Genomic DNA, 14,579 nt, shown 5'->3' on the forward strand with positions numbered 1-14,579 from the left:
ATTAGAATGGGTTGTGATATAAAATATCAGGGATATCCAAGTCTGATCCTTTTAGAAAAACTTAATCCAAGATACAAAAGAGGAGAGAAACTGAAGCATCTTTATCAGCACACAGTGCTCAGTAGGCTCCCTCTCAGGATATGGCTCTAAGTAAAACTTTTTATGCTAATTACCCCAAGTCTGGGGAGATGTTTACTCTGCAGGAGAACACCGTAAGATCTAAAATGTACTAACTTAAGCTATGATCTGAAATCTTAAAATGAGATGATATTTTTTTCAAGGGTAGGCGACATTTTAAAAGTTGCTAAGAACAGACCAGATTGCCAAACCAGACGTTACTGGACTTTCCCCCCTGACAGTTGGACAGGAGAAGGAATTCATGGCACTAACGCTTTGTAGGATAATTAAACCAGTTTAACCATGTGTGGTGCAGTCAGCCCTTACATCTTTTCCTCCTTCTTATTGCTTGCTTTTTTTAAAAAAAATGTATGTTGTCTTCAGCCAATAAGACATCCCCAACATCTGGAGAAGGGAACCGGCCTGGCGGGATCATCCATGTGTACGGCAGCGACGACAGCAATGACAAGTCTGCCAGCAGTTTTATCCCTTACTGCTCCATGGCTCAAGCCCAGCTCTGCTTCCATGGTCACCGTGACGCAGTCAAATTCTTTGTCTCTGTGCCTGGTAAGCAGACTATCTAGAGTACTCCATGAATGCAATTCTGTAAGTGCATCATGATGCTGAGTGGTTATTGGGAAACCCGAAAGCTTATGCAGAATTCCGAGGCTCTTTCCACTGCAATGGCCTTTCCTATGATGTTCCGGGACATCTTAAGAATAGCCCTGCTGGATCAAGTCAAAGGCATAGCTATCCAGCCCAGCATCCTCTTCTCACTGGGGTCAACCAGATGCCCCAGTGAGAAACCCAAAAGGACTTGATGCAACCAGTAACTTTTGAGGCCATTCTGCCAGTGACATTGGAGATAGATCATATCCATCAGGATGATAGTAGTGTTGATAGCCTTATCCTCCGTCCTTTTGGCTGCCCAAAGCTCAGGTGTATAGCTCAGCTGCTCAGAACAAGCTCTGGATACTTTCAGGTAACGTTCTGGCAACACTGAACGGGAGTGTGCTAGACAGCCCCTCCGAGAACCCCAGCACGGCCACCATCGAGGCCGAGGGCCAGAAGCTCAAGAACGTCCTGGTGCTCAGTGGTGGGGAAGGGTACATTGACTTCCGGATTGGTGAGTTCTTTTACATATATATCCTCGTTGTGCAGAGCAGCTCTGAGTAAAGCGCAAGCTAGCGTGGAGGTAGCTAAAGAATAATTTTCTACTGATTACAGGGTGTCTTACATATTGCATTTGTATGTACCACTTTAACAGTCATGGCTTCCCCCCAGTGTGTCCTGGGAACTGTAGTTTAGAGGTGCTGAGTTTTCCTGCCGTCGTTGTCCGTAGCAGGTGCAAAGAGCCCTGATTTTGATTGGGATTTCAGCAGGGACAAAGGGATGAACGGCCCCTCTCTCCATGCCGTAGTTCCCCTCTGAGTCAGACTTCCCCCTCACATCATCTATTTGTTAAAATAAAAAGCAACCACACCATGGCAAACATCTGTATCTTGTTTGGCCCTTTGGGAGTTACGGCACAGGACAGCCTGCTTCCATCCTTTCCTCTGCCACAGACTCAGCAGTTCCCCAACTCCCCTGCCTGCACAGACCACTTAGAAGTTGCTGAGAGGCTTGGTGGATCACTTAAGTGATTTTTTTAATATACCTGTTGTAGCAATTGAAATATGCTGCGCTAAATAAGGTGTGTTTCTTAATTGTATTTTTAATTGCTTCTGTAATTATCTCGTATCTTATTGTACTACAATAAAAAGAACCAATAAAACCACAATTAAAAATCAGTATGACTATGTAATGCAGACACACCATGGGCAACCTGAATCTAGCTTTCAATTCGGGGGAACTAGAGGAATTCCCACTCCTCAGCTATCCATTTGCAGAACTTGGATGAAATAACTTAGGTCTACAGAGTTGGGGTAAAGATTATAATAACGTATGCAAAGCACTCTCAGGCATCTAAAAATGCTATGTAAATGGTACATATTACTAATGATTGGGAGGCCTGCTCAGTGGAGCTTTGGTACTTCTGTGTTCTTCTCTTCCATTCATTGTACAAATTCTCTCCACAGGAGATGGAGAAGATGACGAGACGGAGGAAAATGCAGGAGAAGCCACCCAAGTCAAGCCCATCCTCTCCAAGGCTGAACGGAGCCACATCATTGTGTGGCAAGTTTCCTACACCCCCGAATGAGCTACTCTTGTCTTTTCTTTTTCTGCCAATTATAACTCTCTCCCCTCTGATCCCCCCAAACTCCCGGAATGCCAGTATGTACATACCAGAACTCCTGCATTTCTCCTACTGCTGGAAAACCGAGGCCCCAGAAAACCAACCGCAACAGCTCCTGCACTGGATAGCGGCACCCTCCCTCGTCTAACCTCCAAACCTGCAGCTTTCATCTTGGGCCTGCACGCTTTCCAAAACAGCTGGGTTACTGCCAGCTGTCCAAAGGGGGAGAATCATGGCAATGAAGGCCCCTCCGCCCCGCCCCCCAAGCGAGGCAACGAGAGATGCACAGGCAGAGCGGACTTGGCTTGGATGAGGTTTTCAAGACGGTCCCCTCCCTCCTTCCTTCATCTGCCTGCATGGAAGAACTAAGCTTTTTTACCGGCTCCCGCCCCTGCCCACTTCGCCACCACGGAGGCAGCGCTGACAGCATGCACTGGTCTGCAAACCTGGACGAGAGAGGTGGCTCCCATCGTAACAAAGTGAACATTCCAACCTTGTCTCCTTTGCTGTGTCTCTATGGGACCTGCTCACAGGGGATTACCTGGGATAAACTGGGAGGTTGGGAATCCAAAAGAGCGTATGGATGCTTTTGGGAACACTTTGGTGTGGAAGTCTACAGCGGGATGTCAGTGCCCAGAGATGGACCACAGGCACAAGATGGGCTTCCACCGCTGAAGCTGTTTAGATCTGGGCCTGGGCACTTAAAAGCATAACTCAAGTCGGTAGAGCATGAGACTTTTAATCTCAGGGCCGTGGGTTTGAACCCCACGTTGGGGTTTTGCAGGAGGTTATGGTCCCTTCCAACTTTACACTTCTGTGGTTCTATTTATGGGAGAGCTCTTTGAGAGTCCCAGTGTGCCCAGCTCTGAACTCCTTAGAGGAAGGGGAAGATTCAAGCCCAACAAATACCATATATAGTAATTCAGGTGAGAGGCACAATTGGTAGACTTGAAGGTGGGGTGGGCATCTCCAGCTCTTTGTAGCAGTGGGTGGTGTGCTGATGGAGAGGAAGGCAATATGTATGTTTTTAGCTGGTATGTGGAGAGTAATCGAAAGAACTGGGAAGTCCTCTGCTGTTGAAAGGCCACCAAGGTGTGCTTTGTGCTCCCTTGCCTGGTGCTGTTCCACTAGGGCCCCAATGGAGACTTGGGTGTTGGATATGGCTCTCAGAGGTATTCAAATGTATCTTGCAGGCAATTCAGGAAAGAAAGAGGTCCAGATGGAGACTAGGCCCCCTCCCTCTCCATGACATATATTGAAACCAATGAAAGCACACTTGGACTTGGGGGAGATGGAGCAAGGCATTCAGTGGAGAGGTATGTGCTTGAGGAGGGTGGGCTGGGGAAGAGTGGAAATGAAGAAATGGGGAAGCGAGCTGAGAAGACGACATTGGTCCTTCGTTAAGCGGCTTACAGATGCAGCAAGAGAGGAAGCAGAGATGGTCTTGTTGGGAGAGGATGCTGAGAAAGCAACACCCACAGCTGTGGCCTGCGAGTTGGGGCGCTGCCACTCTGCTGGCTGCTCACCAGGTTGGTGGCAGGTGTGCCACACTCATAACACACACCCCACCTGTTGCTCCCCTTCTCTCCCTGCCACATGCAGTGGCAGTGCCATCCCAGCCAGTGAGCCCCGTTTCATGCATTGTGGCTCGGCATCAGTGACTGGGAGTGGATTGCTACTTGAGATGAAGTTGTAAACAGCTGGTCCTCTGGGATATAAGGCGGTTTCTGCCATAGGCTGTTCAGAGGCTAATTAACTTTAAAGGCTGTGGGAGGAAGCAGCAGGAAGAAGCCCAGAAATGTTAAGTGCTCTTAACGTCTTATTTAAATCTCACAGAACCTTTCACATTTTAATTTTCTTTGAAGCCAGGGGAGACCAAGGTTTTTCAGAGAGGGAGGTGGGTCTTTCTTAGAGAGACAGAAAGACAGAGAGGGACCAACATCCTAGCAGTTCTTGGTAGAGTCAAAGTTTGGGACTGTCCACATGCCCCTTTCTTTGTGTGCTTTGTAGCAGAGGGAGATTATTGCAGGCTTTTCTCTCTTTTTTTCCTTTTTGCATCTCAGGCCTCCCCTGCCTGCCTCTGTGGGCAATGTTTTCTTTCTCCAACATGCCTGAATGAGGTCTGAGAAAACATAGACTAAAGAGAAAGTCCAGTCATTGTGGGAACACTTGCCCCAATCCAGTCAACTGTACCATGCTGTGACTTAAACCCACTTTCTTGTGTGCCCAGTAGTGGCTTGGGTACTGCAAGCACACAAGCACCATGGCACACATATCGAATGCCTTACAGCTCCATTCCTTAACACCTGGCCACAAGCTGGACCTGTGCCTGGGACCCCCACTCTATGTGTGGTTTTATGTCACTTGCTTACTCAAAGCCACCCAGAGCAACAGACTGTACACAGAGAGGAAAGAAATGCTGTATGGCAAAGGCTGAAAAGGTCTGTGGGTTCCGCACAACAAACCAAGATGTAGAAAAAACAAGAAAGAGACGTTAAGTGGTAAAGCTGGTGGGGTGGGGGGTGGACGTTGCGACTTGCAAGTCGACGTTGTTGATCTTTGACCCATAATTTTTCGCCGAGAGCAGGAGAGAGGAAATCTAGGAGGCTGGTGAAGTCATTGGCGTAGTTTGATTTGAAAGAGCACAAAATGTGGTTAAGTAGCTGCAGCAAGGCTTGAGATCAAACGGGGGCTTTATTCATGATGAGAAAGAGAGCGAGGCTTAAAGGGTAGGTAGCAAAGGCAAGGGGAACAGATATCAGGAGCAGGACATCTGCTTTGCAGGAAGAAGATTCAGTCCCTGCCATCTCCAGTTTTTAAAAAATGGATCAAGAAGAGAACGGGTGGTGGGAAAGACCTCTTCATAAGAGACTGGGCAGTCACTGCCAGTCAGTCTACATGGTACTGGGCAAAATGGAAAGTCTCAGCTGCTGTAAAAGCCGCTTCCTAGGTTCCCTTATTTTTATTCTGTCCATTAAGTTTCCAGATTTCAGGCCACTCTTGGTCTTAGGCCTTACCTTACCAGACCTACCTGGAAGTGACACACTAGGGAGATATCAACAATTTCACTGAGTGCAGCTGACACTTGTTATTTTCCATGTCACAAGGACGTTGTGGGGTTGGCTTTTCAGTAAACAAGGAGCCAGACCGCCTCCTGATATTGCTCCTAAGGAAAGGGTTTTGTTGCCCAATACCAGCTTACCCTAGCTGTTTTCTAGACTACTGATGAAATAATACTGTGCAGGAGAGAGCAGAGCAGAGTGTTCAGACCCCCTTTCATTATTCCACTCGAAACACCAGTGCCGTCAGCCAAGATTTGCTGTTCTCCTGGGGCAGGTTTGCAAGTAATACCACTAATCTATCCTGTCACATTCACCACCACCATGCCTGCCCCACTGCTACCCCAGTGCTCTGCTCAGAAAGATGGCCACAGTCCAGGTGGAGTTGAATCTCTGTTCATTAGAGGGCAAAAGACATAAAGCAGCTAACCCTCCTGTGCTTGTCCCAATTAAGGAGAGAATGAAGCAGATCTTGTACCGCTTGCTCTGAAGTGGGGGAGAGGGGAGCTGGGAAGGCGACATAGGGCCTGTAGCTCACAGGTAGAATATCTGCCTTACATGCAAAAGGTCCCGGGTTATAAATAAAAGCCCTGATGTCTCCAGGTAGAGTTGGGGAAAGCTGCCTGTCAGTGTAGACAATACTAAGCTAGATGGACTACTCGCCTGACTATTCTTATGCTTCCTATGTTCTTACTTTGTTTAGTCTGTCTGGGGGCGAAACAACTTTCGGAAGGGCTGGGAGGAAACTAACGTGAGCAACCTGACAACAGCAGAGCCTGGGAGGAGAGAGAAAGGAAAGTCAGTTTTTAAAAAGTGAGGACCGGTGAGGTGGGCAGCTTTGGCTTAGGCACTACTTAGCAATGGTGCAGTTAGGTGGTTTTAGGCCTTAACTGTCTCCCAACCCGCCAAACCTTTAGATGTAACATGTATTGCTTACTTATCCGCGTTTTTGAAGCAAGCTGTATTTGGGGAGGGGGAGCGCCTGCTCATTATGCTGAGTTGGGTCTGGGTCCTATAACTTCTGCCCCCAAAGCCCTATCCCTACAGCACCACTGCAGCTTAAGAGGGTGAGCATGTGGAGTCTGACAGGGTGCCATGGTTTTTAAAACTGATCTACCTGTTGCCAAAAGACCCGAGAGCAGGATTACTTCCTCATTCAGAACTGAACCAAGGTATGGTGTTATTTTTTAAAAAAACAACACAGATACAACTGCAAAGCCCCCCACAGTTCTCTGTTTCCAGCATTTATTAGTCAGGATACTGCTCCTTTTGCCTCCCCTGCCTACAAATATATGCCCAAAGAACCTTTCACAGTTTGAAGTTATGTTTTCCTTGAAAAGAAGCACATGTTCAAGGTGGGGGGGGGACGCGGGGGGGGGGGGAGAGGCATAGCTATGGGGAGAAAGCCTCACAGTGCTGGCTGTTGACTCCTGATAGCTACGTGCCGACAAGATAAAAGCTGATTTGACTTACAGACACCTCCCCGCCACATCTCCACTGTGATGTATGTAAAGTTAACTTGTATGTTATAAAAGGATTTTTTTAAAAAAGTGTCTTAAGGCCTGTCAACTGCTGTTTTGGTCTAAAGATGTAAAGAGACTGCTGTATGAAAAAAAAAACAACCCCACTCTCCCTATGCTTTGTCCCTTATACGCTATCCAAAAGATGACCATATCTGTTCTGTATGTAATAAAAAAAAACCGTGTTAACATCACAGGTTCGAGAGCATTGATAAACACACACTAGAGGTGGTATTTTTAAGGAGCTGCTGGCATGAAGTTTCTTGCATCTTTCGATGGTGCACACCCGAGTGATGGGGCGAGGGTTGTCACCTGCAACAATATGGTGCAAGTGTGAAGTGCCCTTGTTCTGGACTCCCAGCCAGCCATCCACACCCTTTTCCAAGATACACCACCCTGACGGACACATAATAAAAACGATTGCCTTTTCCCAAAATTTATTTTACAAAAGCAAAACGCAACCAGTATTTAAAAAGTAGCCCTGTACATATTTATAGATGTAAACAATCTCCTTTTGGAAAATATGTGGAAGAACAATAACTTGCAGTGGGATGAAAGCTCTCAGAGGAAAACACAGGAACCATGATAGCCTAGTATAACAATACTTCTCCAGCCAGGTGGGATTTGGCTATTTCCACTTCTATAAACAGTCTATCAGAGGCCTCCTCAAAAGCCAGCTTCCGCTCCCAAAGCCTAGCATTCTGTTCCTACTGAACATTAGTTGTCAGCTGTGAATAAGATTTTTTTTAAAAAAACAAACAAACACACAGGTGGGCAGTGATCCTCCAGATGTTTTTGTACTCCAACTCCCATCAGCCCCAGACAGCATAGCCAACAGTCAGAGGTGATGGAGGCACCAACATCTGGAGACCTGAATATTTCCCATCACTAAGATAAAACATGCACTAAAAGCAGTCACCCTGGACTATTGGAGGAAGCAGGATGGGTATGAGATACGAGCAGTGAATTCTGTATTTCTAGTCATTGCCTAAAAAGAAATTGCATTCACTGGAGAGAGAGAGCAGGACATAACAGCAGCCGTATAAGCCCTGTTGCTGAAGCTCGGGATATTGCTAGCTGGGAACAATTCTTTGTATTTGCTGCTGCTTAAGTAAACCGAAACAGAACAGCTCCCCTTGTTTCTGTCTTATTTGATGTTTCCTTTTAGAAAGACCAGGGGCAGGCTGGATCTGTGTTTCCTCCACCCTTCCCATGGGCCAAGTTGGGAAAGGAGGGCCGGCCAGCCACCTGATGTTGCAATTGTGTTGGGTGGCCTGTTTTCGCCTGTGTGGTTTGAAATAAAACTCTGTGGCCAGCGAGACATGGTGCTTTGCAACCCCAAAGATGCTGCAAATAGCAGTATCCAAGCCCAGGCAATCCGCTGACTAGGATTGCAAAGTGGGGTCTGTGCCCTGTAGCTAGTAAAACTGTGACCTAACCAAGTGGGGTAGTCTTTGCAGGCTTGGATTGGGAAGCAGCAGGAAAACCATTAATGAAGCCCTTTGAAAATACATTCTAAAAGTAAGAAAAGAGAACTGGAATCCCCTTGGTGTTTGCTTTTCCATATTGGTTTAATAGTGCAGATTTTGTTAATATCGCCCCCAAAGGGCTATAATTGGGGGCTGGGGAGGCAGGGAGAAAGGGAATTAAATTACTAGCTGTTAAACTGACACAATGTGTTTGTTCAGATCTAAAATACTCTCGCCCTTTCTCTTCCCCTCCCAACTCAACAAAAGAAGAAAGCTACCCAGGGAAATCCCAGATAAGCTGAAAGGGAATGGACGGGTTTGTGCAGTGCCTGAGTGACAGCAGCAGGGAGGGGGGCAGGCTTCAACTGCTCTGCCTTACTCATAAATCCAGTGATCTGCGCTGTCTTCCCAACAGGCCAGTTCATCTGTGCGGAACCAGAGCAAGATCTCTCGCTGGGCGCTCTCCACCGAATCGCTCCCGTGAATCACATTCCTGTAGGGAAAAGGAACAAGTATATCCCACGGTGCAGCTGGGTGCATTGTGCCATAGTTAACAAAGTTCTTGTGCAGTTGAGCATATATGAGTACAATGAGCTAGGTTTCAACTTAGGGCTTCATATGCAAAGGTCCCAGGTTCAGAAAAAGCTCCTGCCAAATCCTGGAGAGCTGCTGATAGGCCAGATAGGACAAATGATATGACTGGTCACATTCACACCATACATTTAAAGTGCTGTGGTTCCACTTTAAGCCGTTATTGCTTTCTCCCAAAGACTGCTGGGAAACTGTTCATGGTGCTGAGAGGAGACCCCCGATTCCCCGCACAGAGCTACAGTTCTCAGAGAGGTCTAATAATAAATCCCTCTTCAAAGGAAACTTTGGGAATTGTAGCTCAGAGAGGAATAGGGCTCTCCAAAGAACTATCAGCACCCTTGACAAACTACAGCTCCCACAATGTATGGTGTGGATTTGGGCACAAATAGGGTAGGGGGAAAGGGATGAAAAATGATAGAAAATTTTTAAAAATGAGCATTTCATTTCGATTTTTATAACCTTATGCAATTATTCATCAGAGTCTTTTCTTATTTTCCCATTCTATGCAAGATCTGTTTGTTTCCCACCTCCTGCTGCTGCCTCCCTCCTGCCCCATTTTCCCAGCCCTCTTTCTTTCCCTTATAAAAGGTCCATTTTACTGAGGGAGGCTGTTTGCTCACAGACGGGAAGGACTGTGTTAACATCTGTATTGGCAGGCAGGGACACGTGAATAATAAACCCTGGAAGAAGCAAAAATACTCCACTTGCCTCTCAGATCTATGAAGCTGGAGGTCATTTCTACCATTACTGGGAGACAGCTTAATATTGGCCCATTTTCACACAAAAATGCTTCCTTCTTACTTACAAACCCATAATCCACATTGGCTGCATCCACATGTCACAGTAAGCCCATGTCCACCCAAATCAGCCTGATTTGATTTGGAATTTGGCTAGATCTAGTGCACAGTCCTATCTGAAACATTTGTACTAAACAGGATTTTGATTATCTTTGCTGGACACACAGCATGTGTGAACGATAACAAAACAAAAAGCAGGCCTTCCCGATTTGATTTTTTCAAAAAAATCAACCTCTGATTCAGTTTCCACTCTGTTTACAGGAATGCCGTTTTAGAGCATCTCAGGCAGAAAACGGCACCAAGCTGAGCCCCCATTCCTTGCTGTGGTGGACCAGAATTGCATTGCCGGAGTCACACAAAACGGTCAGAAGAGAGAATGCCCAAAAAGTAAATGAGGTTTTCACTCACTTGCCAACTTCAATGCAGAAGTCACCTCGGATAGTCCCAGGCTTGGAATCCGCTGGGTTAGTTTCGCCAATCATGACGCGCGCCGTCTTCACCACTTCCAGTCCCTGCCAAACCTGGGGTGAAAGGAAGAAAAAACCCCACTAGCATTCGACCTTTGGGTGACCCGAGACACACCTTTAGTCCTATTGCACATTTGGGGAGCCCTTTCTTCACTTGTTGCTGCCTGTTTGGACGGTGGTCATGCTGTTGCTGGCGTCACCTGCCTTAGATCAAACCGTGACCCACTTACTGAAAACCAATGGAAAAGGCAACCTTCTCAGTGCCAATGGCCTTGTTCTGCCAAACCACTTGAGAAAACATTAGGAGTCCTGGGGAAGAGGGAAGTGATGAGCCTCCCTCTCTTCTCAAAGAGACAATATTTCTTACAAGGTTCTCCAAACACACACACACACAAGTGTTCTCCCAAATCTGGAGGGAACTTAAGCAAATCTGCTGTCTGAGATCTTGGAGGGTAAAATGTCAGAACGAGCCAACAAGGCTGCTCTTCCACACTTGGGTATTGTTAGAAAATATAGACACATTAGGAGATAGGAGCATCTCAAGATCCTCACATAGTTATTTCACTCACCATGGCCACAACAGGTCCAGAGCTCATGTATTTCACCAGGCGGTTATAGAAAGGACGCTCACGGAGGGCAATGTAATGCTCCTTCAACAAGTCTTCAGAAGCCTAATCAATCAATCAATCAATTTACTTGTATGCTGCCTTCCCAAAGTTAAAATCATATTTAAAAATTTCAAAATACAAACATAGCAAAAGTAATCATAAACAATAAACCAAACTTCAAAAAGTGCACAATTTGAACAATTTCCACATAAATCATAGGATCCAAAATAAAGATACAAAAAATCAACATCCACAACCCCAACAAACACACACCCCAAATCCCTAAACAATACTCCAGCTTTGGTAGTTGGTAGTTTGTCAGGGCCCCACCCTCCCGGGCTAAGTGGGAAAAGGCCTATAAGGCAGGAAGCAGGTCTTCCAGGATGAACACATGATCACACATGCCACAGACTCAATCAATGTTGTGTAGTTCTTTAAACAATTTTGCTGATTTTTAGTATGTTTTGACTGTTTTCAGTCTTTTATTTTGTGTGTGTAAACTGCCCTGGGAACTTGCTTGAAGGGTGGGAGTAAAATCTCCTAGGGTTATGATAATAATCAAAGACAGACATCCCCAAACTGCGGCCCTCCAGATGTTTTGGCCTACAACTCCCATGATCCCTAGCTAACAGGACCAGTAGTCAGGGAAGATGGGAATTGTAGTCCAAAACATCTGGAGGGCCGAAGTTTGGGGATGCCTGATCAAAGATCAGGAAATTAACAGTTGAGTCAGCATCATTATTATCACCACCATTAGCTTATAAATTTATACACCACTTTCCCACAGAATTGTGCCCCAAGCATCTCACAACCCAGCAAACAAACCAAAAAATAGAACCATGCAACATTAAGAACAATTTAAAATAACAATGATGTCAATGGATCCAGAAAATACTTACATACAATGTTCAATAAGGCAATACAAATAAGCCAACCTAATTTAATCGGTTTTAACTAGGGAAGAAGGCAGAGGCAACAACAGGTTCTGTTCCAGCTGGATTGTCCTTTCTCCACCCCCCACCCACCCACCCCGATCAACTTTAAATGTTATTTTGTGGTCCTTTAAGTTTGTAAACTGCCTTGGGTGCTGTGGTAGAAAGGCAGTTTATAATTTCAATGAATAAACCAGCCAAATAGAGAGAATAACCCCCAACACAAAAATAGAATGATGGCATGCAAAGATAATATACAACACTGGGTGCGATCAAACTGCCCTGGTGTGTAGCCTTCAACCTCCAGGTCTCTGGTCTGCAGGCTAAATTTGGCCCACCAGGCACCCCCCATTTGACCTATATGCCAATTTCCCCCAAAACACAGTCATTTCCTCTGGCATCCTATGTGAAGCAAGGTCTGTGGCAGGTAGAGCTGTAGCTGAATCAGCTGCTTCCTTACCCAATGCCTATAGAAAGCAGGATTGGACACCTGGTGTACAGGGAATTCAATCCCGCTTGGTTGTTGTCTCTCCCCCACCATGAGCCACCTTTGACAGATGGGTGGGGCAACCCACTTGTCAATCACCTGGCGTCCGATGACTGACAGGTGGGTAACCCTAACTTAGCTCACAGAATGGAGGTGGAGGTGGCAAGAAGATGAAGATGTGGTCCGCTGGGTCATAAAGGTTCCCCATCCATCTCTCGACAAAGGGCTTAGGTACTCAGCCAAGTATCCTGACCTGCATGAGCTTCATCGCCACCAGTTTGAAGCCCTTCTTCTCAAAGCGTCGGATGATCTCTCCAACCAGATGCCGTTGTACCCCATCTGGCTTAATGGCCAGGAAGGTGCGTTCATTTACACCGGTGAATGCTGGAAAATAAGGGGAAGAGAGAGATTTAATGTGCATATATTTAAGGGGGACATGCAATACATGCTGCACAGCTTAGGAGGGGCAGGATTTCTGGAAATCACAAGTGTATACTATTGCACTCAGGTCCTGCTTGCTGGTTTCCCACAGGCAATGCTTTCCCCCCTCTAGAATAATAGGTGCTGGTACTTGCCATGAAGTTCCTACAGTAAGTGCCACACTTTTTAACAACAAAAAAGAGCTTTATTGTGTTTTTCATATTCTGTTGGGAGCCGCCCAGAGTGGCTAGGGAAACCCAGCCAGTTGGGCAGGGTATAAATAATAATAATATATTGTTCTTATTATTATTACCCTTGAGTACCCCCTGGAACGCGGGGAAAGGGATGCGGGTGGCGCTGTGGGTTAAACCACAGAGCCTAGGGCTTGCTGATCAGAAGGTTGGCGGTTCAAATCTCCGCGACGGGGTGAGCTCCCGTTGCTCAGTCCATGCTCCTGCCAACCTAGCAGTTTGAAAGCACGTCAAAGTGCAAGTAGACAAATAGGAACCGCTACAGCGGGAAGGTAAACGGTGTTTCCCGTGTGCTGCTCTGGTTTGCCAGAAGAGGCTTTGTCATGCTGGCCACATGACCTGGAAGCTATATGCCGGCTCCCTCGGCCAATAACGCGAGATGAGCGCCGCAACCCCAGAGTCGGTCACGACTGGACCTAATGGTCAGGAGTCCCTTTACCTTTACCCCCTGGAAAAAGCACTCTCCACAGGCATCTAGTTGGCCACTGTGAGAACAAGAGATGGGCCCCCACCCGTTTGGCGTGATCTAATAGGGCTCTTTTTATGTTTGTGTGTTTTTATCTGGAAGGCACCAGGCTGGCGAAGGTTTACTTAGCCAATTGGGGGGTGGGCGGGGTGGAGGGCAGGCACGGGACGTTGCTTCTCGGTGGAAAAAGAAGCAGACATGCAATCCCTGTAGGGCTTATTCAGCATGACCCAGCTACAGAGAAAGGGAAGGGATGGTGAGGCACCCCCCGATCTCAGTCTGCAAAGTGGGGCACTCCCAGATCTCAGCAACGCTCACCTGTTTGGAAGATGCTGGCAAACAGGGCCAGCAGGAAGATCATGGCGTTAGCAGCAGCAGCAAGAAAAGACCCATAGAGTGAAGGGAAGAACTGGGGCGCACGCGCGCGCCGGCCGGCAGAGAGGATCGGGAGCGCGCACGCTGATGACGAGAGGGGGAGTCTATTCAAGGGGAAGCAGCCCCAGCAGCAGAAGAGATGGGAGATTCCGATCTTTTCTAAGGCTCCTATCCTGAACACACTTACCTGGAAGGAAGTCCCTTTGGACATCTGAGCAGTCATATAGAGAGGATTGTGCTCTGACGCTGGTCTTTTTACTGGCGGGGTTTCGCTTTCGCAAGTCTCCAAACGACGTTTAAAAGTTCTGTGCATCTGCATGTAAGTCAGTGGAGCAGACAGGTTTTTCTGTGCTATTTCATTACTCCGGTACCTTTGCTGAGGCAATGTCTTAAAAACAAACGAGCCGCAGCAACAGCATTTTGCCTGGTGAACCTGAACCAGCATTAACCCCACTTCGAACCTGCAATGTGAACCGTGGACGACATCGCAGTGCACTTGAAGTCGCTGTGTCTCAGCCACGGCCCGCCCTCCCCTCCTTTATTTGCAACCGAGGGAGGTGGCCGTAATCTGGCTATTGCTTTTAAACCAGGAACGGGGAGCCCATCGCCCGCCCCACGTTGTTCGACTACAGCTCCCATAACGCTGACCATCGGGCTATGCTGACTGCAGCTGATGGGAGTTGCGAGTCCCAACGGCCTCTTTAAGGCGACCTATTCACCAGATTGTCACTCTACACTTTTTCTATTTCTATGCTGCGGTTCTCGCTCTTCCCCCTCCCTCTCC

General features: G+C 47.1%; 2 protein-coding genes across 19 annotated transcripts in view; one reads left to right on the forward strand and one right to left on the reverse strand.

Annotated features, from left to right (window-relative positions):
* MAPK8IP3 (mitogen-activated protein kinase 8 interacting protein 3) overlaps window positions 1-7,126 on the forward strand; it is a 71,762-nt gene extending 64,636 nt beyond the window's left edge. For all 18 annotated transcript variants that reach the window (XM_088656537.1, XM_035130803.3, XM_088656541.1 and 15 more), the window contains 3 exons: window positions 502-684; window positions 1,100-1,243; window positions 2,196-7,126. In XM_088656537.1, coding sequence (XP_088512663.1) covers window positions 502-684; window positions 1,100-1,243; window positions 2,196-2,317 — 449 coding nt within the window. In that variant the 3' untranslated portion in view covers window positions 2,318-7,126. The remainder of the gene's footprint in view (window positions 1-501; window positions 685-1,099; window positions 1,244-2,195) is intronic.
* Window positions 7,127-7,352: 226 nt separating this feature from the next.
* On the reverse strand, window positions 7,353-13,823 carry NME3 (NME/NM23 nucleoside diphosphate kinase 3). Its single transcript, XM_035130800.3, has 5 exons — window positions 13,739-13,823; window positions 12,537-12,667; window positions 10,826-10,927; window positions 10,198-10,310; window positions 7,353-8,894 (listed from the first exon to the last, which is right to left on the reverse strand). Exons 1-5 carry the CDS (start codon window positions 13,779-13,781, stop codon window positions 8,777-8,779), a joined length of 507 nt encoding a protein of 168 aa, XP_034986691.1. The 5' UTR covers window positions 13,782-13,823; the 3' UTR covers window positions 7,353-8,776.
* Between the last annotated feature and the right edge of the window lie 756 nt (window positions 13,824-14,579).

The sequence above is a fragment of the Zootoca vivipara genome, chromosome 13, assembly GCF_965207765.1.
Source record: "Zootoca vivipara chromosome 13, rZooViv2.hap1.1, whole genome shotgun sequence".
NCBI lineage: Eukaryota > Metazoa > Chordata > Lepidosauria > Squamata > Lacertidae > Zootoca > Zootoca vivipara.

Excerpts from the sequence above, each read along its gene's own strand:
- NME3 (XM_035130800.3), bottom strand. The coding sequence starts at position 13,781 with ATGATCTTCCTGCTGGCCCTGTTTGCCAGCATCTTCCAAACAG. Across the intron at positions 12,668-13,738 it reads TGCCAGCATCTTCCAAACAG|CATTCACCGGTGTAAATGAA; the intron begins GTGAGCGTTGCT and ends CTTATTTTCCAG. Across the intron at positions 10,928-12,536 it reads TGGCGATGAAGCTCATGCAG|GCTTCTGAAGACTTGTTGAA; the intron begins GTCAGGATACTT and ends TTGATTGATTAG.